The sequence below is a fragment of the Alligator mississippiensis genome, chromosome 4 (assembly GCF_030867095.1).
Source record: "Alligator mississippiensis isolate rAllMis1 chromosome 4, rAllMis1, whole genome shotgun sequence".
Lineage (NCBI taxonomy): Eukaryota > Metazoa > Chordata > Crocodylia > Alligatoridae > Alligator > Alligator mississippiensis.
Genome location: NC_081827.1, coordinates 251,946,130 through 251,971,506, shown reverse-complemented (window position 1 = coordinate 251,971,506; position 25,377 = coordinate 251,946,130). Strand labels below are relative to the sequence as shown.

At 40.5% G+C, this 25,377-nt stretch overlaps 1 protein-coding gene across 4 annotated transcripts in view; it reads left to right on the top strand.

Annotated features, from left to right (window-relative positions):
- Positions 1–24,667, top strand: part of LOC102574953 (cytochrome P450 27C1) — a 38,097-nt gene extending 13,430 nt beyond the window's left edge. For all 4 annotated transcript variants that reach the window (XM_059727502.1, XM_006258887.3, XM_019480616.2 and 1 more), the window contains exons 4-9: positions 4,612–4,821; positions 7,485–7,648; positions 11,681–11,847; positions 13,171–13,249; positions 19,591–19,794; positions 21,872–24,667. In XM_059727502.1, the coding sequence (XP_059583485.1) occupies positions 4,612–4,821; positions 7,485–7,648; positions 11,681–11,847; positions 13,171–13,249; positions 19,591–19,794; positions 21,872–21,988 (941 nt within the window). In that variant the 3' untranslated portion in view covers positions 21,989–24,667. The remainder of the gene's footprint in view (positions 1–4,611; positions 4,822–7,484; positions 7,649–11,680; positions 11,848–13,170; positions 13,250–19,590; positions 19,795–21,871) is intronic.
- Positions 24,668–25,377: the final 710 nt, after the last annotated feature.

Genomic DNA, 25,377 nt, shown 5'->3' with positions numbered 1-25,377 from the left:
TTGGAAAGAGAATACTACAGTAGATGGATCTCCTCTCTGAACCAGGATGGTGATGATTATGTTCATATGTAACATTTTTTTTGGGGTCTTGATTTTCATAGAAACATGGGGCTGGAAGGGATCTCAGGAGGTCATCCAGTCCGACTCCCTGTTCAAAGCAGGATCATTCCAGTCCAAGCTATCCTGTAGAAGTGTGTCTAATCTAGTCTTAAAACTGTGTGACAACCCGTCATCCCTGATGTGCAGAACCTTTATCCACAACATCAAGAGGCTAAGGGACCTGAACCTGTTCAGCCTCCACAAGAGAAGGCTGAGGGGGGATCTAGTGGCCTGTTACAAACTAGTCCGAGGGGACCAGCAGGCATTGGAGTCCCTGTTCCCCTGAGCGCTACCAGGAGTGACTAGAAATACCGGTCACAAGCTGGCAGAGGGTAGATTCAGACTAGACATCAGGAGGCGCTACTTCACAGTCAGGGCGGCTAAGATCTGGAACCAACTTCCAAGTGAAGTGGTGCTGGCTCCTACCCTGGGGGGCTTTAAGAGGAGGTTAGACGAACACCTTGCTGGGGTTGTTTGACCCCAGTACTTCCTGTCATGGCAGGGGGTCGGACTTGATCTGCTCAGGTCCCTTCCGACCCTATCAACTATGAAACTATAAGAGCACCTTAACTTGCCATAGTTAAAGCAGGGGAGTGAGATCACTGTAAGTTTCTTCCCACTGCAAGCAATATTCTGCGACTGCTTTTAAGTATGTTTCATTAATTTCTCAAAGCATTTGCTTTTCAGTAATTGAATTATATAAATCATTAGACTTTTGTGATATTTACCAGTGTTTGCTTTAAAATGTCATATGGTCTTTTAACTCACACTGCATAATGTGTTCTTATAATTATGCTAAGAGGAGTTGTGTTACATAATACCCATCAGAAAAAACCTCATTTAAATGTAGTCTCTCTCACTGTACAATAAAATACTGTATATCTGGCTGATGCTTAAAATATTGGCACTCTTTGGTGAGGACTAGTGACTCATTGAGATTTGTAACCACTTCCAGCATTGCTGACCTATGAAGCTGCTGTCTCAAATGGCTGACTACTTGGTAAGCTAACCTGGGTCTATTCTAAGTAGATAACGTCTAAAAAACTAGTGTAAGCTAAGTAAGTACCAGTGGTCTTAAGGCACTTTAACCCTTTGAGCTACATGTTGCCTTTGATTGGTATTTAAATTATCTATGTTCCTTTGAATTTTTATTTTTAACCTGCTCCCTGCATATACTGTCGTTACGTATAAAACCATTTTATGCTATTTGATTATTATTAATTTAAATTATGCCCAAAGACTCTTGAGAATTATCTGGAGAAGATTCATAGATTGTTAGGGGCTGGTGCAAGATCCTCGGTCCAGCCCCCTGACACTAGGCAGAAAAGACAAGGGGGGTCAGGTGACCCCAGCAAGGTGACTGTCCAGTCTCCTCTTGATGATTTCCAGGAGGAGATAATCTAATGGATAAAGGCAATGAGAATTGGCAGTATCAAAAATAAACCTGTTATATGCATAAGAGTAAACTATCCTAATGCAGAACAAAGTTCAGGAGCTTAGAGACCATTATGGCTGCATAGGGAGCTCTTGAAAAGGGAGCCTATAGTGACTGGCTCCTCCAGGGCACTTGTGAACACAAAGTGCATGCACTGGTTTAATTTGCTCAGTTTTATTTTACCTCTGAATTTTTCTGGACTAATTCTACATCAGATTCAAGTAAGGATAAAGTTACACATAGCCCATACTTCGGGCACTTAAAACATGAGCTTTAAAGCTCATCAGTTCATGCTAAGTGCCAAGTGAGCGCCTCAAAGTTATGCCGTTTCAGGCAACAATTAACTCTGGGTTAGAGATGAATTTATTGGAGGAATGGTGTATCAGGAGCCTAGTGAGCATGGAAGTTAGGGGTACAGGCTCTGAATCAGAACTTCCTAGACCTGAAATCCTAGAGGCTCAAGTGGGAGAGGAGGAATGGAAACAACCTGGGTCACACTCTCTTCACTCTCCCTTTCAGCATCCATTCTCTGCCTCTGTGTGAGACAAGATACTGGGCAAGATGGACCTCTATGGTCTCGCCCAGTAAATAGCAGTTCTTATGGTCTAAGTCCATCACTTTATGGGGAAAGAAAACAAGGCAGGCTGAAGTGTTCAGTGCCCCTGCTCTCCCCCTTTGCCCCCCTCAGTTATTTTTTTTTACTTCATTCTTCATGAAAAATGTTTATTGGGACCAGGTACTTAAAAAGAAGATTTATAGCCATGAGCTTGTGGAGTTGTAATAAGGGCAATATATTTACTTTTCAGGCAAAGATGGATAACTTTATCTGAGGGATTATACAGTGTGTGGGCTGAGATAGTTGGGAACTGCACTGGATGGCTCAGGAGGCCCCTTCCAGTCCTATATACTGTAAAAAGGGAAAGCAACAGGTGTGATCTATTACTTGGACTTTAGCTTTCTTGCAAGAAAATAGCAAATTACAGTCCAGGTAAAATTATTGTAAGATGGATGCACACCTGGTTTAAAATTACTCCCAAATGAGGAATTATCAGTGACTTGCTGTCAAACTGGGGGGGCATTTAATTAGGGTCCTACAAAGCACTCTCTCCCAGGCCTGGTTTTATTCAATATTTCCTTGAATGACAGACTAGAAAATACACCTGTAAAACCAAACTGGGAAGGGTTGCAACTTTTGTGCAGCACAGACACTTATCTTTCAGACCTAAGTTGGCTTGCTCTACATAAAAACACAGAGGTTGGTGGTAGGAGATCTAATACTTCTGACATGAGGAAAAGCAAAAAAAATATAGCTGTAATTTTTTGTTTTGGATAATACCCACAGTTATGTTCAGTGGGTACAAACAAAAATCATGGTCCCTACCCCAAATTGCTTACAAACCAAAATCCTCAGGGTAACTAAAAAGAAGATAAACAAGTTTTATCTTCATCTGGAGGTAATAAATAAAAACATCTGGAGGTAATAAATAAAAACATAAACGTGCCAGCCTGGAGGCATATTGACAATGCACTCTTACCATGCAATGGACCCAGGTTCAGTTATTGACTTTAGTCCTCTCTCTCTCTCTCTATAATCTTGACCATTTACCTACATTAAGTTTATCCGCTCTGCTTACTTTTAATTAGTGTAAACTTTGCCTCACATCTCTAATAGGGATGCTGTATATCTATTTTGTTATGGTTGTCAGACAGATTGTTACATATGCTATTGTTCTTGAATTGTCAAAAAGAATGATAATAGTAATTGGCAAACCGTATCTAGACGTTTCTGCTAAAAATGATCAGCAGTAAAACAACTTTGACAGTTATTGCTCCTTAGCTTTCAGCTTCATCAACTCAATTGAAAACAATCATACCCCTCATCTGTTGTTTCACTCTGCCTTTGGCTTCAGTAAAAAATGTGCATTGACTGTTTTTGGTTTGCATCTTCCAAATTTTCTTCACAATTATAAGTACCAGAAACTTGTTTTGAATGAAAATTTAGATTCTGGACTGACCTATTCAAAAACAAGTAGAAATTTGGTGATAGTTACTGATTATGTTGTTTCTTTACAGCTCTAGTTTAATGAATCTACAGAAAAGCTGTGTGTATGTGTTTTTTTTTTGTTTAAAGGAGTGAGAAGCGAGGAAAATGCAAATGTAATGAATCAAATAAGGATTCAGGTATTAGCAAGAAAAAAAAAAAGGGAATATTAAATTTTAATGCCTTTATCATTGATAGGACAGGGAAGATCATTAAGTATGCTCTCTGATTTATAAGGGACTGTATTATTCCTAGACCATATGCAGTATGTGCTTGTCAAAATGATTAACCAGAGACTCAGGCACACTGAAGCCAACAAAATTCATATGGTTACTAATTCTAGCCCGTATCCCTCTACTTAATATCTGCTGAATGCAACCAACAGACAGATCAACAAGATGCAACCAAAGCTATACTTGTCACTGTTCAAGGACATCTTGTTACTGGCTGACTGCATAATAGAAGTCTTATTTGGACAGTGCTGCATGCTCTCCATCCAGCTAAGACTATCACCAGCTTACTGTGGCAGAGAGAATGGGAGAAAGGGCCTCTGCCAGGACAAGGTACTCTCACATCATTAGCAGATTGCATGAAAAGCTATCTGGCTTTGGGTTCCCTCACTTTGGAGATGCACTCAAATTCAATGTGATGCCCTGTGCTAAGATTTACCAGGTCTCTGGCATCTAGGGGTATCCACCTGGCACTGTCATGCTATGGAGGATGCCATTCAGATGCTGGACCGTTGCTGTTTAGATTTTGGGCTGCCTAGAGGTCTTCCTAGGTCAAACACTACTGATGTAGAGGCCGCTGACTGCCTCAAGACTATTTTTTCTGCTTTGTACATGTGCTTTTTTTAAACGCTGTCTTGCTTGTTTTGCTATTTTGCAACAATGGCAGCAACAGCAACTACAGTACTTGTTGTAATTGGTCACTTTTTTGGAAGTAGGTTCTTTTCCTTTAGCTTTTAATTATGTACCATAAATGATTTAAAAATGAATGAGAACACTATAAATTCTGTGCCCTTTCTCTTTTGCAGGTGTGGCAACTATTCTGTATGAATGCCGATTAGGGTGCTTGGAAAACAGTGTCCCAGAGAAGACTGTAGAATACATTGAGGCTTTGGCATTGATGTTTAGCGTGTTTAAGACCGCTATGTATTCAGGGGTTATTCCCAAATGGCTTCGTCCACTTATTCCAAAACCCTGGAATGTTTTTTGCAGATCCTGGGATGGACTCTTCAAATTCAGTAAGATTTAAACAGAAAAGTTTAGCTTTGTCTCTCTCTAGCTGCTGCCACTGTCTTGAATAGAACTTATTGCATTTGTAGTATTATATTAAGGAAGTGGAAAAGAAGGAGAAAAAGGAGAATAAAATAGGTAAAATATTAAGGGATTATTTAGCATGGTACAATAGGAGAAATAGATGAATTTTCACATTACATTCCAGGAAAAACTGCTTGACAGATGTCAGTCTGTAGCAGAGTGATATTTTTAGAGGAGGTGTGAAAGTTTCATCCTGGAAGTAGCCTGAATGAAACATTAAAATAAGTATTCTAGGAAACAGTCCTTTGCAATGTGATGAGTTTATGCAAATAAAAACAGTCAGGACTCATAGTAGAGGTAATATCTTTTATTAGACCAAGTAGATTTTTTCTTTAAAAATCACCTCTACCACAAGTCCGGATTGCTTTTGCCTTTAGATCAGTATGGCTACAAGCTAGTAGATACCTTGTGCAAATAACTTCTTTTAAATTCTTTATTTCATAATTCAATAAGCCATGTTAATTATTTGAAAGATAATGATACTCAGACTTCCTCCTTTTTTGCACAACTTTGCTCCCCATTATGCCACCCGCCCTGTTTGCCTGTCTTGTTCACATGTTGCATTATGAACTCTCTGGCAATGGAGATGTTTACTTTGTCTTTATATTATACCGAGCACAATGGGGCCCTAGTACTTGATTGGGGTACCTACATGCTTCTGTAATAAATTATTAATACAAAGACACCTTCAGTAAAACTTTGAGAAAGAGTCCATGTATTAACAATTTCCTCAATATTGTCTGTATATTGCCTTACTTTATATTATCATTTCATTATTTTCATCTCCTTCTCTTACTTATTCCTTATTTGAAATCAGACCTATCTGACAGAATCTTAAATTGAATTTACTGAATTTGACAAGGATTATTACATTGGTTTAAATAAGCTTTGGATCAGGTATTTTGTGACAAAACAATAATCTGTGCAACTAATTGAGAAGTTACAACTGAGGGAAGTAGTTGATCAGTTCTAAAGAAATGTTAAGTTTGTTTTCAAGTAAGGACACTGACTAATTAAAATGAGGGAAGATAAGTAAGGAAAAATATGGTGCACAGACTTACTTGTGAATAGAACTTTTCAAAACATTGGCCTAGTTTTAAATGCAGCTATAGAACTATTGGAAGAAATAATAATTTGTTTTAATAATTTAAGTTAAAAGCTGGGGGTGTTAGGAAACCACTTAAATTTTTGTATTTATTTTATTAATAATGCAGGAAAATCTTTTATTCTGGTGCCCCCAAATGATATATTCTCTAAGAGATGTTTTGAGATTCTTTCAGATTGTTAATTTAAAATCTAATTTAATGTATGGATCTGAATGAGAAAAACACGAATTATTAAGACATCTATGTTCAGATTCTATTCCAGCTATTAGGTACATAAGTGGACTAAGGTGCCTGTGCCAGTGGTCCTCAAAATACAGTCCATGGGCTAGATCCACCTTGTGGAATCAAGTCATCTGGCCCATGGAGCTTCCCACGCATTTGGAAATTTAGCAGTGGGGAAGCAGTGGCAGTGTTAATTGCTGAAACTCAGGGAGCCCTAAGGCAATTAATGCTGCCACTACTCTCTCACTGTTACATTTTTGGACTTGTGAAGAGGCCCATGGGCTGAATGAGCTGTGACCACATGCTGGATTGAGCTGGCACATGGGCCCTGTCCATGGCTGGGCCTGGTGCACAGGTTTGGACTTGTCACGTGACCCTGAACCCAGCATATGGGGTCAGTTTGCAGCCCTGGACCTAGTACACAGGGCTGGTCCGTGGCCAGACCCATGGTGCAGAGTCAGTTCATAGACTGGATTTGGCCTGCAGACCTGGGCCTGTGTGCCAGATCCAGCCCACAGACTGGCTGTGCCCCTCATCTAGTCCACATGCTGGAAAGGTTTAGCACCACTAGCCTATTCTATTCTATCCTGCTCACATTCAGTCTTAAGGGGAAGATGGCTGTCTGTGCAAAAGTAGATGGATGAATGAATTGTCAAGACTTGGACAGGAAATAGGATAGAATTTTACTTAGGCCTTAAGTCACCTTAGAATTAGATGACTAAGAGGTGGAATAGAATCTGGCCCAAAGCTATAGAAAATATATTGTAGGAAAAAATACTATGCTAACAAGAGATTTCTATAGCTTTGCTTGATGCCTTGTATAAAGGAGGATTCATGTGACAGGGCTTCCACAATACAGTATCCCTTTTTTGAGGAAGAAGGATAAATAATATGAAGAGCAACTGAACAATTGCTGAAAAATGCTATCTCTGTTTTGAGTTTTCTTTGTTACCTTGCTCTTTTCTGGTATGATTAATAGAATTAAAATACAGATGAAAGTTCACCAGGATAAACAGGTCTTGTTTGGGAAGGGGGATTGATGTAGGCCTCATACAGGAATATGCTGATTATGTTGTCTCTTTCTCCCAGCATGAGTTCACCATCTGACCAAGTTTTGAGGTGACATAGTTCTTAAACTCCTTTTTTTACAATCCAGATACTATGTGTATAAAGTATAGCTAGGATTAATAGAGGGGAAAAAGAGGACTGAAAAATGAGATTGGATAAAAATAAAAATCCTTTTTTTTTTAATTCATAAGGTCAAATCCATGTTGATAACAAGTTAAAGGATATTCAATCCCGGCTAGAACACGGAGAAGAAGTAAAAGGTGGGCTGCTCACATATCTCCTATTAAGTAAAGAGCTTACCTTGGAAGAAATCTATGCCAATATGACCGAAATGCTTCTGGCAGGAGTGGACACAGTAAGAGACTTACTATTACCATTGTTGTTGTTTGTTATTTTCTTTTTGGTCAGTTTGATTGCTTGACAGCTAAGCTGCCTTTACATTTTAAGTATTTTTTTGTTCACCATAGAAATGATGGAAAATTCTTATCAAAAGATTTAGTTTGTCCACTGAGCCAGTACAGGATTGCTCTTCTTGAATGAGCAGTTTTACTCTGAACTGCCAAAGCAGTAAGATCTTACCATTTTCTTTGGAGACTACTTCATGTTTTAATAAACAGAAGCTAATTGCTAGAAAGTTTTTCTTTATGTTCATCTTGGGTTTGTTTTAAAATGTGGATGTGATCAATATTTATTGTCATTTAAGGAGGACTGCAATAGGCACATGATTGAGGTTCCTATAAAAAAACCCAAAACCCCCGGTCAGAAGCTGACATCTAGAACTTGCTAATGGATTTTGCTGTTTACAATTAATCAACAGAGGAGCATTGTGGATAAGAAGCTTGACCTTCACTGGGGTCCCTTTGCATTACTTGGATGATACAAGTGTATTTTAGATCAACACTTAAGGGGAGGGTGATATGGATTCCATCATCAAGGAAAAAGCCTAAGCTTAGCCAGCTTTCAGCCACCCCCTCCTATTTTTGGAGGCATTCTTAGGCAGGGAGAGGGTTTAATGGGGCCCAGAGGCAGTGAAGTTCGAGTGTGATCCATGTGTTTGATGTGCCATTCTAGACAGGCCAAGATAGACTAGCCAGTGAATTAGTTGTTTTTAATATTGAGGTGCACAGAAATTGTTTCTAGTCACATTTTCCTCTCCATAGCTTCATAGCATCAGTCTGGCATACATAATAATGTCACTCAATGGCTGGCATCATCAGCAGAGAAATAAATTAGCTGTATCTTAGAATCTGTAGTTAAACAAGCTGTTTTGCATTGAGCCTAGATAGGTTTGATAAAGGGGAACACCACCATATTGGACTTCTTGTCAGTAGCCTTGAAATAAACAAGCCAGCTCATTTGCTGACAGTTAGATTCAGCTTGATCTGGGTCTGGAAGAAGTCTGGACATTGTGGGTGTTGTGAAGAAAAAAAACTTTGTGGGCCCCAGAATAAAGACACACAAGGACTTATTCAATGGAGTACTTCTCAATTTATAAGCTTTCCAGAAGCTTATGAGTTTGGAGAGCTTTTAGGGCTTGTTTTGTTTTATTTTTATTAAAGTTCATTAAGTCATCCCATTAGTTTTCCAGACTTTAAAAGTACGAATTTTAACTCTTTTATAAAAAAGTGAATTTCCATTAAACTGAAAGGGCAGGGTACAAGTTCATGCTAGTGGAGTCTCTTTACATTTGACTCAACCTTCGTTGATTGGCAACAATTACTTTCTTGTGAGAAACCTGTGCTTTTGGCTTCCTCATTTTTAGTACAAGACAGAAACTGAGAGACTCCTGTTTCCCCACTGCTGTCATTTCAGGTCTTGTTTTATCATAGAAACTGAAGGAACTCAAGGATTATGGAAGGCTTTGAACAAAATTGTAAGGCTGTGTTTGGCTACAAAGCATTTTGGCTGTTCTAGCATAGTGCCAGTTTTGAAGAGGATGTGAAGGAGCTGGGGACCTGAAAGGGAACACTGTTTATATCACAATAACTTCTGTATGTAGTTTGGCATTATTGCCACCTTCTGCAAGGAGGAGCAGTGCAGAGTTGAGCTCGAGTGAAGGGCAGTTTCTCTGAATGTCATGAGAACAGGAGGTTGGGACTGAAAGGAGAACTCCTGGGGACAGGACTACCAGCATTATGTCCCAGTCTGTGAATAATAACTGGCTTAAAAGGTCACTCTGATGTCTAACTTGCTTTCTAATTTAGGCTTTCTAAAAGTAAGTCCTAAAGAAATGTTTCCACGAGTTGTTCCTTTTTCCACAATTTATTTACAACCCCAACACTGCAACATTGTGTTAGGATAGGATGCAAGAACCTGAAAGTAAAGCAAATTCGTAACAGTGAAATTATCCATGTGTTTTCCTTGTACCGCATAAGAGACATGAATATACAAACACCATGAATAGTGAAAAATAAATTGGATTGACATTTCTTTCAGTTTTATTGCTCTAGCATTGTTAAGGATAAATTAAGAGACTGTGACTTCACCTCCCATACTTGTGAAGAAATACTGAATTGATGTCAGCCCTCAAGTATTTTTTTTTCTCTATAGAGAGCAATTGTGAGGGAACCAGGCTTAAAGGAAAATGTACCTTTCTGATGTAGTAATATATCTTTCTTCTTTACTCCTTCACTTTCAACACTTGGACCAGCTCGTCTCCTTCTGCTGTTGTCTCATGACTCCTTTTAAAGTAACTTGTGCCAGTAGCTGCATTATTTTTTTTATGTCCTTGTTTTCTATGCCTATCTTTGTACAGAGCGGGTGCATCTATGCATGATATTAATGTGATGCAATAAACAGCAGTCCAGCTTGTGCTGGTATTTATTGCTCTCGGGTGCAGTGTTCACAGGTGTACCCAGGACCGCAGCATGTTGAGCCAAGGGCAGCACAGCCCTCGTAGCAGGGTGGCCAAGAGGTTAGCCTGCTAGCCTGGAACTGCTCCACCCCAGTTCAGCGTGCTGCAGAGGGGCTGGCTGCAGCACAAGGGTGCTCCAGCGCAGGGCTAGCACCTTTGTGCCCAAGCCAGCCCCGGTCACCATCTACACGTGCATTGTGGTGGAGTAAATAACTCCACTATAGAATAGTACTTGTGTCAAGCAGAACTGTCCTATGGCAGAGTTAATTAGCTTACTCTGGCCTAATAGGGGTGCACATGTAGATGGTGACACTTTACTGCAGAGCTAATTAGTCACCTTCACAGTAAAGCGTCTCATTTAGAGGCACCCAACAAGACATAATAGGGAGTTATTTGTTTTAGCCTCACAGCATCCATTTAAATGCCTATTTCAGTGGTTCTCAACTTTTTTAGACTCAAGCACCCCTCATTTGACTCAAGGCAGCCCTCCATAACTCGTTAATTGAGCAGGACCCATTTAAAAAACTAATTTGTGTATTACAGTGCTTGCCTTCTTGCAGAGGGGCAGGGCAGCGGCCAGGCAGGGAGGACCGGAGTCTGCATTTATCTGCTCACACCTTCTTATCTCCTTGGACTTTGTTGCACACTGATTGAGAAGAACTGAATTAATTCTACACAGCCCCTCATGATAGCTAGTTTCATAAATGTGCATTTTTTCTTTCAGTTAATCTTCCATTTTAATGTAAGTACCTCCTCAATAAATAGAAAAGATGAGTAATATTTGGCTGTTTTAAACCATAATTCATAAAGCTGCTCTTCTTCCCTCCAAGTACTCCGCAGGTATTCCCCTTTCGTACTCCTTAAATTTTCACAAGAAAACAAGAAAAATATGGTGTAGAATGATGCCATTTTAGTTGGGCACCAGAACTTTCCAGCTGCTAGACAGTGCATGCTATGCTGTAGCACTGCTTATTAAATGATTACATGTAATTTTGGAAGACATGATATCAATTTTTGCCAAATCTATTGTCTCATGAGACAAACAGATGCCTATATTGTATCAATTTTACGACAAGTAGGATGCTTTGAGGAAAAAGAAATATGTTTACGGTCTCTGGAAATGTTTCAAGTAATATTTCATCATTCTGCCTCCTGCAAGATATTTTTCTTGGGAGGAAATGCAGTGCAGTCACTAAAAGCCAGCAAATAATTTTTTCCATTACTGTTGATGGCTTTTGCCGTATCTTATTTCATTTTAGTTTAATTTTCTTATTACTTTTTGGTAGAAATATGGAGGGAGGAGTTTTTGTATGTGTGTTTTTCCAGGTGGAAAAGGGCTGAGGAAGATGATGATGTAACCTGACATCATGCCGTAACAAGTCCAGATGTTAATCATAGCCCTTTTGTTTTATGGCTGTGCATGAATGTGTGTATAATGAATCTTCAGTTGGCATTTGACTGTTTTTCCTGGCATTAAATTAAATATTTTTATCTACTCTGGCTGTTCCTGATTATGGTGATTTTTTTTCTTAGACTTCTTTTACTTTGTCCTGGGTAACGTTCTTGTTGGCAAAACATCCTGAAGTTCAGCAGTCTGTGTATGAAGAAATAGTTAATAAGTTGGGCAAGGACCATGTTCCCACTGCAGATGATGTCCCTAAATTGCCAATGATAAGAGCTGTGCTTAAAGAAACCCTGAGGTAAGTAGCAGACAAATGCAAACTGATAATTCAAAGCTTTGGTGTCTTTATTCTTACCTACTATTACTGCTAATTATTGTACCACTAATGTGTACAGTGTATTCTGATCACTGTAATATTATATTTAAATTACACCTAATATTTTCTAAGTCCTGTGTAGTTATTAATTACCATATTATCTTGTGTACAACACACCCTGGAATAACATACATACCTTGTTTTTGAAGGTCAGAATGAAGGATAAATGATCTCCTAAGTAACTGGGTAGCAGCAGCTAGGGAGACTGCTCATTGTTTTTCTGTTCCACGTGGATCATGTGCAGAGTTAATTTCACTCTTGCCTGGCAGAAGCTTAAGGGGCAGAAATTGCTGTTGCCATATTTCCTTGCTTGTAACACCCACCCCAATTTCTAGCAACTGGAAAGTGTGTGTTGTGTGCAAGAAAATACGGTTATTTACTACTCATTACATGTCTGCATTGTAGATAATTAAGAGTTAGACTGTGCCTTTAAAGCACTGGTTCTTGTAGAGGACTATGAAACCATGCCACCTCAGCAGTGGGTGTAGGAGAAATTTTTCCTTAGAGGATATAAGGGAATTTACCTACTTCTGTAGTTCTTAAGGAAGCTACCTACACATGACTCTATTTCTTCCCTTAAAGGTGGCTAGCTCTGGGCAGTCGCTATGATTGTGGAGGTAAAACAATTGCAACTACACCTGTCTCTGAATCAGGGGTTCCTTGCAAACTGGTGTCTAAGAACCAGCGACAACTTATTATTCCTATTTTTCAGGTGTGGATTTAAAAAAAAAATCCCAGTCATTGGCAGAGCCAGAAATAAAAGTGAGGAGTTTTTAGTTCTTAGTCTTATATTTGGACCACTTGACAAACCAGGGAGCCCCATGCTTATACTACCTCCATGCATGAAGAACTCCCTATCCACTGACTAGCTTTCTGCACACCAAATCCTGAAAATGAGGTAATGTAGCTGCCTTTGACATGCACTTAAGTGCCCCTCTATAAGCATATGGGAGACAGCGCGCCAGTGTTGGGCAAGCATCAAGTCCTGCACTAAGGTGATTATATCAGCTCATTTGAGATGATTTTGGTGTGATGGAGAGAGAGTAAGGTGGAGAGGTGTGCTTAATGGTGCTGTTCTCCGGTACACCATGGAGGTGGTGTGGACATATCATAAGAACCCTTGGAACCTGTATTGGCCACAGTCCATTTCATGATGATTATATGTTACCTTGGAATCTAAATAGGATTTAGCTTTCCTTTTGTTAGTAATTAATGCTGAGTGTCTCATTTAACAATTGTCTGTAGGTTATTCCCAGTATTACCAGGCAATGGTAGGGTGACTCAAGAAGACCTCATTGTTGGAGGATACTTGATACCTAAAGGGGTGAGTTGTACAGTTGTCTTAAGGAGGGGGAAGGATAGAATTTTATATTTTCTTTATGTATTGAAGTCTTCATTTAAAACATGCACACTTCCATGACTTCTTATGATACCATCTTAGTTTGAGCTTTGTAAAGGTTTACTAGTTGTGTGAAAAAAGTGGATTTTATCACAGATTATCTCTCTCTCTACTTGAATAAATGGAAAGGTTTTCCTAACACAGTGGTTCCCAACCTTGGGGTGTGACCTAAATTAGGTTAGGTTTCAGAACAGTAACATACATTTCAGTTATTTTTACAACTGGACTAATATGGGTATCTAATTCATTCTATGGAGAGAGATTAATTTCTTTTTTAATTGTGGCCCATATCATGAGACTTACATCTAGGCGTTCCAGTTGCCCTCAATTAACAATGGAACGTTCAGTGGTTTCACTGGTGCCGTTTGGAGATGTATACAAAGATCAAAGATAGACTGCATCTTTAGGTAGATACTAAATTTATACTGTCAGTCTCATAGAGAATAACATTCTTTCTCTTTGTTGTGACAGAGTAAAGTGATCTTCAAAATGGATGTAAATTTAATTTGCTCCACAGTAAAGTCCTTTTATAATAGCAGAGAAATATACAGGAGTCTTAATATAAATAAGAAATGGATCTTCAGATTCTATAACATTGTTTATTTAAGTATCTACCTGCTGCATTCTGTATTTCGAAAACGTGATCATCTTGGTAAATGTCATTGTTTCTAAACTTTGTTTTCTGTCCTTCCCCATTCTCTTTTGCTACTCTTGTATTTCACTTGCTTTTGTCTGTTCTCTTCTCTTCTTATGTAACTGCTCTGGAGGCAATTCCAAGTCTTGAGGGTAGGGATTTATCCTGTTTGCAATTCTGCATTTTTTGTGAAAGCCTGTGAAAACAGCAATGCCCACAATTTTGGCATAGAATTGCCAGGTAAAAAAAAAACTTACTAAAAATGGAATGACAACAATCCTCTGGGCCACTGCAAATTGGCCTTGCAGTCTGCCAGGCGGAGTGGGAGAGCTGCAGGCATAAAGTGCAACAGCAAATGCTCCCTTTTGGGGTCTCTGGCATGCCAGCTGGAGGAGCTCCAGGTCACAGTCCAGAGATTGCGTGCCATCAGGGATGGTGAGTGGGAGATAGACTCCTACTGCCAGGTCCTTCTCCCCCTGGAGGTAGAGGGCAGACCATGGTCACCTTCCAGGATAAGGGAGGACACCTCCCATTCTGTCCAGCCAGGGGATTGGACCAAGGTGGTCAAGGGCCCCAAGGCCCGCCACACCAAGGCACCCGCCCCGCTGGAGCTTTGCAACAGGTATGAACCTCTTGCAGCCCCAGCAGAGCCTGCTAAGCTGCCAGCGCCCGCCGGCAACACAGGCTCAGCTTAGCTACCACCCCCGCCGTCCCTAAGACAAAATGCAAAGTGTTTGTCATGGGAGACTCCATCCTGAGGGGGACTGAGGGGGCAATCTGCTGCCCCGACCCCTTAGCCCTGGAAGTCTGCTGCTTCCTGGGAGCCTGAATCTGAAACATTGCGGAGGAGATCCCTAAGCTCCCCGGCCCACTGACCACTACCCTATGCTCCTTATCCATGTAGGCACAAATGACATGGCTTGGAGCAATCCCAGCTGGGTCATGAAGCGCTACAGGGATTTGGGAGTGGGGCTTAAGGGGTTGGGGGTGCAGGTGGTGTTTTCCTCAATCCTCCCAGTTTCGGTCTACAGACTGAGGAGGGAGAGGAGGATCGGGTAGTAAACCAAAGACTGCAGCGCTGGTGTCATCGTGAAGGCTTTGGCTTACATGACCACAGTCCGCTCTTTGGTGAGAGAGGCAGTGAGCTGCTGGGAAGGTATGGCCTCCACCTCTCTCCATTGGGGAGGAGGCTCTTCTCAGCCAGACTGGCTGACCTGCTCCACCGGGCTTTAAACTAAGCCCACTGGGGGATGGGGGGACTACCGCCACTGCTGGCCTGCTGAACAACCCTTGCAAAGCCAGCAGGCCAAGGCATTTAAGGGAGCCCACCCCTGCCCCAGCCCTGGAATGAGCGTTGAAGAAGGCAAGGGCCCTCCAAGGGACACTTGAGTGCTGGCACACAAATGCCAGGAGCTTGGGGAATAAACAGGAGGAACTTGTCCTCCTGCTTAACACAAATAATTACGATGTCATAGGGATAACGGAGACCTGGTGGGACTCCACCCATGACTTGTCCCTGGGTATAGACAGCTATACCCTGTACAGGAGAGATTGAGTGGACAAAAGGGGCAGGGGTGTAGCTCTCTATGTCAAGGAAAGCTACATGTCCCTGGAAGCCGACATTGGCACCCAGGGTGGACGACAGGAGACCCTCTGGGTTAAAATCCGTGGGGAACATGGCACAGGGGTCACAATGGTGGGAGTCTACTACAGACCTCCTACCCAGGATCGAGAGCTTGACCAGGAGTTTGCTAGGGAATTGGCTGAGGCCGCATGCTCCTGGTGCACGGTTGTCATGGGAGACTTCAACTAACCAGTCATCTCCTGGGAAGAGTGCTCAGCCAAATCCAAATGGTCGCTAAGCTTTCTCTCGTGCATGGATGAGCTCTATCTGATGCAAGAAGTCTACAGGCTGGTGAGAGGTAAAGTACTGCTCAACCTGGTACTGGCAATGGGGAACAACCTAATCGGTGACCTAACGATCGAAGGGAAGCTGGGTGACAGTGACCATGACCTGATCACCTTCACCATCTGCTGTAAAGCTGGCAAGTCAGTCAGCAGTACAGAAGTCCTTTAAGAAAGCCTTTGATCTGGTTATCCCATGATCATCTTTTAGCAAAACTGTCTAACTTCGGCCTCGGCCTCACCGCGATCCGTTGGCTGCCGAATTGGCTCTGTGGTTGGACCCAGAGGGTGGTGGTTGATGGAAGTCAATCGTCGTGGTGCACTGTGGCCAGTGGGGTCCCTCAAGGCTCTGTCCTTGAGCCTACACTATTCAACATCTTCATTAATGATGTGGACATTGGTATCAGAAGCGGACTGGTCAAGTTTGCTGATGACACCAAACTTAGGGATAAAGTGTCCATGGGAGGCCGATCCAGGCTGACCTTAACAGGCTCGGGAAATGGACGGACGAGAGCCTGATGGTGTTTAACACTGAAAAATGCAAGGTTCTCCACCTTGGGAAGAAAAACCTGCAGCATGCTTATAGGCTCGGCAGTGCTACGCTGGCTAGCACTACGAACTAAAGGGACTCGGGGGTCATGAATGACCACAAGATGAGCATGAGTCATCAACCTGATGCTGCAGCTAGTAAAGCTAGCAAAATGCTGACTTGCATGCATAGATGCTTCTCAAGCAAATCCCAGGGTGATCTAAGTTTATCAGGGGTGCTCACCAGGTTCTGGGGGAACGTCTGTCTGACAAGGTCGAACAGTCCCAAACTCCTCCATGAGCATTTCAGGATGGACATAAGGAAGAACTTCTTTACTGTCCGAGCCCCCAAGGTTTGGAATTGACTGCCGCTGGAGGTGGTTCAAGCACCTACTTTCAACACCTTCAAGAGACATTTGGATGTTTATCTTGCTGGGATCCTATGACCCCAGCTGACTTCTTGCTCCTAGGGCAGGGGGCTGGACTTGATCTTCTGAGGTTCCTTCCAGCCCTAATACCTATGAAATCTGTGAAAGGTAGCAGCTGCCCCCTCCCCCCCAACTCCTTGCTGTTGATTGACAGAGAGGGCTGTCCATTGTGGATCCCCACCTTTTTCCACCAATCAGCAGTGAGGGGTGGGGCCACGTGATGGTCAGCCCTCTTGGCCATTCAGTGGTGAGGTGTGTGGCTGCTGGGGCCCCTTGGCCCATTATTCTATTCTGCATTTGGGATAGAATAATTGCATGCAAATATATAGACAGATGAATGACTGGCTTGGAGTGTTAATTGCGAATCGCGGGAAGTGATTCTTCCACTCTGTTCAGCACTGGTGAGGCCTCTGGAGTATTGTGCCCAGTTTTGGGCATTGCCCTTTAGAAAGGATGTGGACAGATTAGATAGAGTCCAGTGGAGAGCAGCACAAAATGGAGGCCTGGGAAGCAAGACTTAGGAGGAAAGGTTGAAAGAACTAGGGTTACATCGTCTAGAAAAGAGAAGACTAAGGGGGGGATTTAATAACAGTCTTCAAATACCTCAGGGGCAATTATGGACAGGATCGAGATGGGCTTTTCTTGTAACCATAGGGGACAGGATTGGAGCAATGGCCTCAACTGCAGCAGAAGACATTTAGGTTTGAAATGAGGAGGAACTTTCTGATGTTGAGGGTGGTCAAGCATTGGAATGGGCTACTTAGAAAAGTAGTGAACACTCCATCCCTGGGAATTTTCAACAGCAGATTGGAGAGAGCCTTGGGATGATTTAGTTAGGGTTGTTCCTGTCTGAGCAGATTCTGGACTAGATGTCTTCGTGAGCCAGCCACACTTTCCTATGATCCTATAAGCCGGTTCAGGTTTGGAAAGTTTTTTTTCATATCCACTAGCATAGTAACTTAAAAAAAGTTTAGATTTTGGAGAAACAGAATAAGGTATGTGAACCATGTAAATACAAATCCTGCTGGGGTAGTTTTGGCTCATAACTCTTCTATTTGAAACCATGGGTTATTTTGTAATATATATTTACAGAATAAATCATAATTGTTCAGAGTGATGCAACTGAGCATTGTATCAATCCTTATGGCAAAGTCTGCTCTTAAATACATACATATGGTTTCTTTGGGTAGATGTGATATCTTTTATTAGACCAATTAAATAGTTGGGAAAAAGTTCTTTGAAAGGTTTTGGGCACAAACACCCTTCTTCAGGCACAAGGAGAATCTGTTGGTGTTTGTGTGTTCTCCTGGGTGGAATTGAAGCCAGTATGCAAAATGCAGGTCTGTGAAAATGTAAATGTGTGGCAGTGAGTATCAGAGGGAATGAGACAATAGGTGTGAGACAGGTAGGTGGGGGGATAAGGGGGAATGTTGAACTAGTGATAAAATGTAGCTGGTAAACTGCAGACAGGTTACCTGGGGTTATGGGATGTCAGGCAGGTTGTAATGTGCCATAAATCCAACATCTGTATTTTAGTCCATGTTTTTTTGCATTCAGTAGATTTCTGAAGTGAAGTTTGTAGACTCGTCTACGAAAGGTGTTTTGTAAATTCCCTTTGAGGATTAAAACTGAGAGATTGGAGAGAGAGTGGTGGTCCTGTGAGAAGTGTGCACCCTTAGGTAACTGGGTATTTTTGTCTTCAATAGATTTCCGGTGTGCATTCATTCTGGTGCGCAGTTGTTGTTTGGTTTTTCCTACATATTTTGCATCATGGCATTCAGTGCACTGGATGAGATATAGTACATTTCTGGAGGTGCAGGTGTAAGATGCAGGAACGGTGATGGTTCTGTTGTGGGGTGCAGTTACTGTGGGGGTAGTAGAGATGTGTTGGCAGGTTTTACATTTCTTGTCCCGGCATGGCCTAGATCCATTTGGTGTGCTTCTGGGAATGAGGAAGTTTGCTTCTGGGGATGAGGCTGGTGAGGTTTGGTGCTTGTTTAAAGGCTAGGTTGGGTGATTCTGGAAAGATCTGTTTAAGAATTGGGTTTTCTTCTGGGATGCAATTGTTTGAGGATTTTCCACATAGGTCTAGGGAAGGATGGTATGTCATAACTCTAATGGTTTGCGAGTTGTACACCAGCAGGCTCTCCCTATCCCTGAAGAAGAATGTTTGTGCCTAAAAGCTTGTAAAGAACTACTTTTCCAATTATTTAGTTGGCCTAATAAAAGATATCACATCTACCCAAAGAACCTTGTCTGCCTATGACCTTAGACCAACATGGCTACAACCAACAACCCTAAATACACGTGCTTTTGTTCTTTGTAACTCTTCATTATAAATTCTAATATGTTCTTTTTCATGTCATATCCTTCTTCGCCATCCCCTATGACCATATTCCGCTCTCAAGTACACTTATGTATAAGTAAATTTATATAACTGTAGCTGAGACTCTAGTCTGGGTTGTCTGATTTTCATAAATGCAATTTCCCTTTTCTTTTGATTGTGTAGCATGCGCTGTTTGTTTAACACAGGAGACAACAAGCGTGGAAAGATTGGGTTTGTTTTTTTTTTAATATAAGGTCATGAGAAACTAATCGAGTCTAAAAGGTTTTGAAATTAACCCAGTTTAACTCTGAGAAGTGGATCTAATTTTTCAAATCTCTTAATATTTATATAATATTCTAATTATATTTCATGTTACAGAAATTATAAATGAATTGTTTGTACATGTCCTGAAACTGACTAAACATAAAATCAAATATTTTCTCAGACCCAGCTGGCACTTTGTCATTATGCTACATCTTACGATGAAGAGAATTTCCCAATGGCAAATGAGTTCCAACCTGAGCGCTGGCTGAGGAAAGACCATATGGACAGAGTAGACAACTTTGGTTCCATCCCATTTGGTTATGGCATTCGCAGTTGTATAGGAAAAAGAATTGCAGAACTGGAAATTCACCTTGTACTGATTCAGGTTAGAAATTTGTGACAAGATTACAAGATTATATATCAGTACGTGCTTGCTATGCAAATCACCTCTGGACATCCCTTTTTTATATCTAAAGCATTATCCTGTCACAGGACTCTTGATGAGCACAGAATGATCTGTTTTGAATTAAGCATGTTACAGAAGGTATTTTTGATATGGCACAATCCAGTATAAGATCAAGGAAATTAAATTATCAGTATAGCAGAATTTTAATGAATGAATTGCAGCCTTTAAATAAAAGACTCCCTTGGCACACAGGGCAGTGAGGGCCAATCCTTTTGGCAGGCGTGCTACAAATGAACCCCAAAATCTCCCAAGTGCCACTCTGACCCCCTTTGCATGCCTGATCTGCTGCTCTGCTTTCTGCTTCCTGCCTTGTCTGGCACTGTGCTGTCTGTCCCCTCCCTAGTCTACTGGTTGCTACACACAGAGGCTTCCTGAGTCAGTTATGGCACTCATGCCGCAGGTTGGCCACCCCTACAGTAGAGCGTTTACTTATTTGTAAGATTTTGTATAAAACATGTTTGAACTAAGAACAAGTAGGCACTTACCAGAAAGTGAAATAGGATTGTAATCCTTAGTCTGAAGTGGACCATAATTTCAAACATTCAATTCAAATGTTATTTTCTCCACCTTTCCTGTTCTCCCTGTCCTCATTTATTTTTGTCTTTCTTTTCTATTTTATATATTTTCTGGGTTTTTCGTATTTTTGCATGATTTAGAGAAGGCTTTCCCATCAATCCCTATGTTGTTGCTCATCTCCAAAATGCACATAAATATTCAGATCAGTTTGATCAGTTAATGCAGCAAGTAATGCAGAAAATGATTTAAAGATTACGGTGCAACACAAATGAAATATGAGGACATAATGTAATGCTGATGTAAAAAAAGGCAAATGTCATTCTGGGATGTATTAACAGGCGGTAATATTCCTCTCTTCACTCAGTAGGAGTGAGTTCTCACCCAAAATGTTATGTTCAGGTTTAGGATCTGCACTTGAGTGCAGAGTAGAGAAGAAACAGAGAGGATATAGAGGAGAACAGAAAGAATGGTAGGAAGTTTACAAAACATGACTTCTGAAGGAATTGGATCCTTCAGCCTAACAAGAAGAAGTCTGAAGGAGAAATACAAAATCTTCCAGTATATGAGAGGTTGCTCTACAGTGGATTGCAACCAAGCTCAGTATGTCTACTGATGGGTATATAAGAAGAATGCAGCTGTTGTAAACCATTTGAGCAGACTACGCAGAGAAGTTTGATGATTTTTACTCACAGGTTAAAGAAACATTGGTAACAATGGCTTAGGTATACTTGATCCTGTCTTAGGGCAGGAGAATGGACAACATGGCCTTTAAACATCCTTTTCATCCATATATTTCTGTGATGCCATAATTTGTATTCACAGCTGGTCCCCTCAAATGTGCTCAGTAATCGTATATACTTACTCTGTACCACTTCAGAACATTTGCTGTCTTATCTTTGTATTCAGTCTCCTGCTGGTTCAGTGGAGGTGTCATAAGAATAATTATTTAACGTTAGCAGACTCCCCTTGACTGAATGGCAGCCTGTTTATCCTATTCTGTTCTAATTAGTTTCTTCTATGCGCATCACTGATTTTTTCTGAGTGCCTTCCAGTAATGGTGTTAAGCAATCTGCCTCATGTTTGTTTTCTCATCTTTTGTCCAGACAGATAATTGGATTTTGGTGTTTAGACACCTTGCCTTTAGAATAGAAGTTGGTGAGGCTTATAATCTGAGTTCCTGTGGGAGTTAATTGCACACTTTTGGGCTGACCTCTGAGGAACTTGATGGATCGAAAAGACAAGTTCTATTCTAATTGTAGAAAATTTGTTTGCACTACAGAAACAAAATTGCCAACCATATTCTTCATTCTGGGACAGCGTTACATTTTTCCCTTCAGGGGAACCATGTTACTTGAGTCTATTAGAGTTGACACCATACATGTTTTCTCACAAACTTAAAGGGCTGTTGCTGGTTTTCTGTGGAGAATTATAATCTTGTTGCTTTATAATACTTCTAATATCACCATATGTCTCTTTCCAGTTGCTTCAAAATTTTGAGATCAAAATTTCTTCCAAAACAAAACCAGTTCGTGCTAAAACCCATGGACTTTTGACTCCTGGAGACTCCATCAATGTGAAATTTGCTAACAGGAAGTAAGAATCTAAAGTTTAGTAAATTTTGGTATACTCTTCTGAGACATAGACTTGCATAGGATTGAAATATGATGATCATTCTCTTGTTCACTGGTTTGTGGATACCCTGTAAAATGAGCAGGCCTTATGTTCTGACTTAGTTGAAGCAATGTGCAAGAGAAATTAACTCTTTCATAGTAGATAATTATGATATTTCATGTGGAATCTATAGAAACATAAACTGAAACATTTCCTTTTTGCACTGGAAGTCATTTTTCTCTGGAGCGATTTCTGGTGGTGGCAATGGGTGCACTGAAACAATAGTATAAAATTCAGATATTGCATACTGTCCTATGCTCTTTCTAGAGTGTTTAAACATGAGACAAATACTTCATGTGCTTTTGAGAGACTCTGTGATAGCAATGTACTGCATTCAAACTTATGTCCATACGTGGAGATTTTCTGGGGTTTTGATCCTCCCCAGAAGTGTCATTTTTATAATTCCCCACACAACAGTGGGGTCATCAGTAAAGTTTTTCTTTACTTATTTTGCAGAAATATTTGCACAATGTTCATAAAAAATAAAAATGAATTCAGTAGTTGGAAATGTAAGGAGTTTCTTAAAAAGGCAAAAGTCCTATCAGTTTATTTAGACTGAAAATTTAGAATGTTTTAAAAATGTATTTATAAATCATTATTGCCTATAGACATGCTTTTTTAAAATTAAACTTTAAGAAATAAAGATTTGGATATCACATTACAGGGTTATGAGCCCAACTTCATAATAGTGCTGATATGTGAAAAGCAAAATGTAAAACCAGCTAGTTTCACTGCTCCAATACACAAAGTTACAGAGATAGTTCTCAAACAAAATGATAAACATGATAAAATGATAAAAATTAAATACTTATTTACATGTTCTCATTTCCTCTGAGAGAAAGTGTTATTAGCAGCATAGATATGTGTTTTTTTTAAGCATGTAATGTTTATCCTAACGATCTCTTTTTAAATGTAAGCACTGGACATTTCCCATTGTAGAATATTGCTCAGTGGATTCAGTACAAGTGCCCTCTGTAGGATGTAAGTATAACTGCTACCATGTTTAATAGTTTGTGATTCATTGACCATTTAGCGGCCAGTTTAAGGAGCAAATGCTTTAAAGTCTTATCTCTGACAGCTAATGGGAAGTCTTTAATGTGACCTCACAAGGAGTCAGGTTTAAATATAAAAGAAATCCTTGTTTAGGAAAACATTTTACTTGTGGAATATTTTATGATGCCTTGCGATGAAACATTTTACAAAAGAGCTCCAGCTTGAATATTCTAAAGTAAAATGAACCATTTCATAATCTGTAGTTAATTATTACTGTAGGAATGGCAGAATATTGTTGAAATGTAAGAAAGTTACTTAGTGATATTCGTAAACCTTCTAACAATGGAAATGCAAGAAACTAGTTTTCAAATTGGGGTTCTTAATTTGTCTTTTGTTCTTCACCCATGCGGCCATCAAAAAAGTTCAAGATACGGTAAAAATGATTTTTTAAATTCTTTTTTATTTTTAATAGTATAATACTTTTGCGTATCTGAGCTCTGCAGACAGAGACAGTTCTGCATTTCTTGGAAGTACCAATGTGAGGACTTGGCGATGTTCCTCCTTTTCATGGATCTGCTATATAAATCTTTTTCTCCGTAAGGTCATTCATCTATTTTGTCAGAGTATTAAACATCTGTATAGATAGCCAATGAATCAAAGAAGCCAGAACTTTGTTAGTTATACCCGTGTAGCTATTTATGTTATTATTTTATTTTTCTTGTGTTTTTTATTTCCTTTCCAATATGATTTCCAAAAAACATCCAGCTTTGCACTGACTCCTTTTTCTGAGACTGGATTATTTTTCTCCAGAGCCAGTCTACACATTTGAATATTATCCAGAAGATAGACAAAAACTTTTAATTTCATAAGGGTTAAGCATGCTGCTTCCATGACACTCTGAGCATATCTTGACTGAGAGCAGAAGGGCCACACTCTGAATCCAAATTTAGATTCCTTATGGGACCTGTATTTTGCACTGTTATATCATCATTAGTGTAGAGCAGTGGTTTTCAAACGGGGGCCGCCCTCCTAGCAGGGTGTGAAGGAATGTTGTGGGGTGCAGTGCAAGGGGGCATGGGCAACAAGTTTGCAAGGAGCCAGTGCCACTGCAGCCATTCGTGGGGGCAATGCCGGGGCAGGGAGCCCCAGGCAGGCTCTACCAGTGGGCTGCTATGTCTCTGGGAGCCTGGTGTGGTGGGTGTGCAGCCTAGAGCCACAGCGGAGCCAAGGCAGGAGGTGCTGGAGCCATGGTGGGTGGAGCCTGCCCTGCCAAGCCGAGCCGTGGCGGCTGCTAGGATGAGGAGTGCCCTGTGCCTAGCTGTGCTGCTCCTCTGGGGTGAGGAGGGCGGGAGGGGGGAAGCGCAAACAAAATTGTAACTCTAAGGGGCGCTCAGCTCAAAAAGTTTGAAAACCGCTGGTCGAGAGCAACTATTGGTGTTTTCTGGTATTTTTGTTAATTCATACCAATTCCAAGCTGATACTTCACAGTATAAGAGGCATTCTAGAAATGCTATTTTAAGAATTTCAGTCATCTCATATAAAAGAAAGTTTTGATTTGTTTTGATAAAGAATCTTGTTTGGTACATTTAATAAAATATTTATATAAAATAGATGTCTCAGTTTCTGTTTCTTATTGTTGTTCACAATAGCACTGTTCCCTAGTATCTCCAAATTTTGAACATGTTGGAAGGAAACATTTTATAACTGTGAAATTGATTCATGGGAAATGATTCCATTAGCTTGAGGTGTTGGGGATTGCTACAAGATTTATAAGGTGGGTAAGGAATTTGTTAAAGGGAAGATGGTAGTGTTGTTGAGGGAGAAACATTCCTCAAGGAATAGTTTTGAGATTAATCTAATTTACTATTTTCATTAATTAATTAGCAAAAAAAAGTGTTTCACAAAATTGGGAAATGTTGTTAACACAGAGGAGGATTAGATTATTGTAAAGGAAAACCTGGATGACCTTGAGGACTGACTGGAATAATAGAAATGGAGGAAATTTAATAGTACAAAGTACAAGGTTATACAATGAAGAAATAACAAGGTTTTCTGCTGGGAGTTCATAAGGTGAAATGATAACAGAGAAAAACTCGGGTGTATTAGTTGATCAAAAGATGACTATGAGCTGCCAGTGTTATGAAAGAGATAAATACTGTCTTTTGATGCATTGCGCAAGGTATTTCCAGCAGAAATGTGAAACGATTAATGATATTGTACAGACTCCTCATCTGGAATGTTGTTCATAATGCTAATCACCTTTGTTCAAGAAAGATTAATTCAGACTTGAAAAGGTACAGAGAGGGGCTGCTAGGGATATGA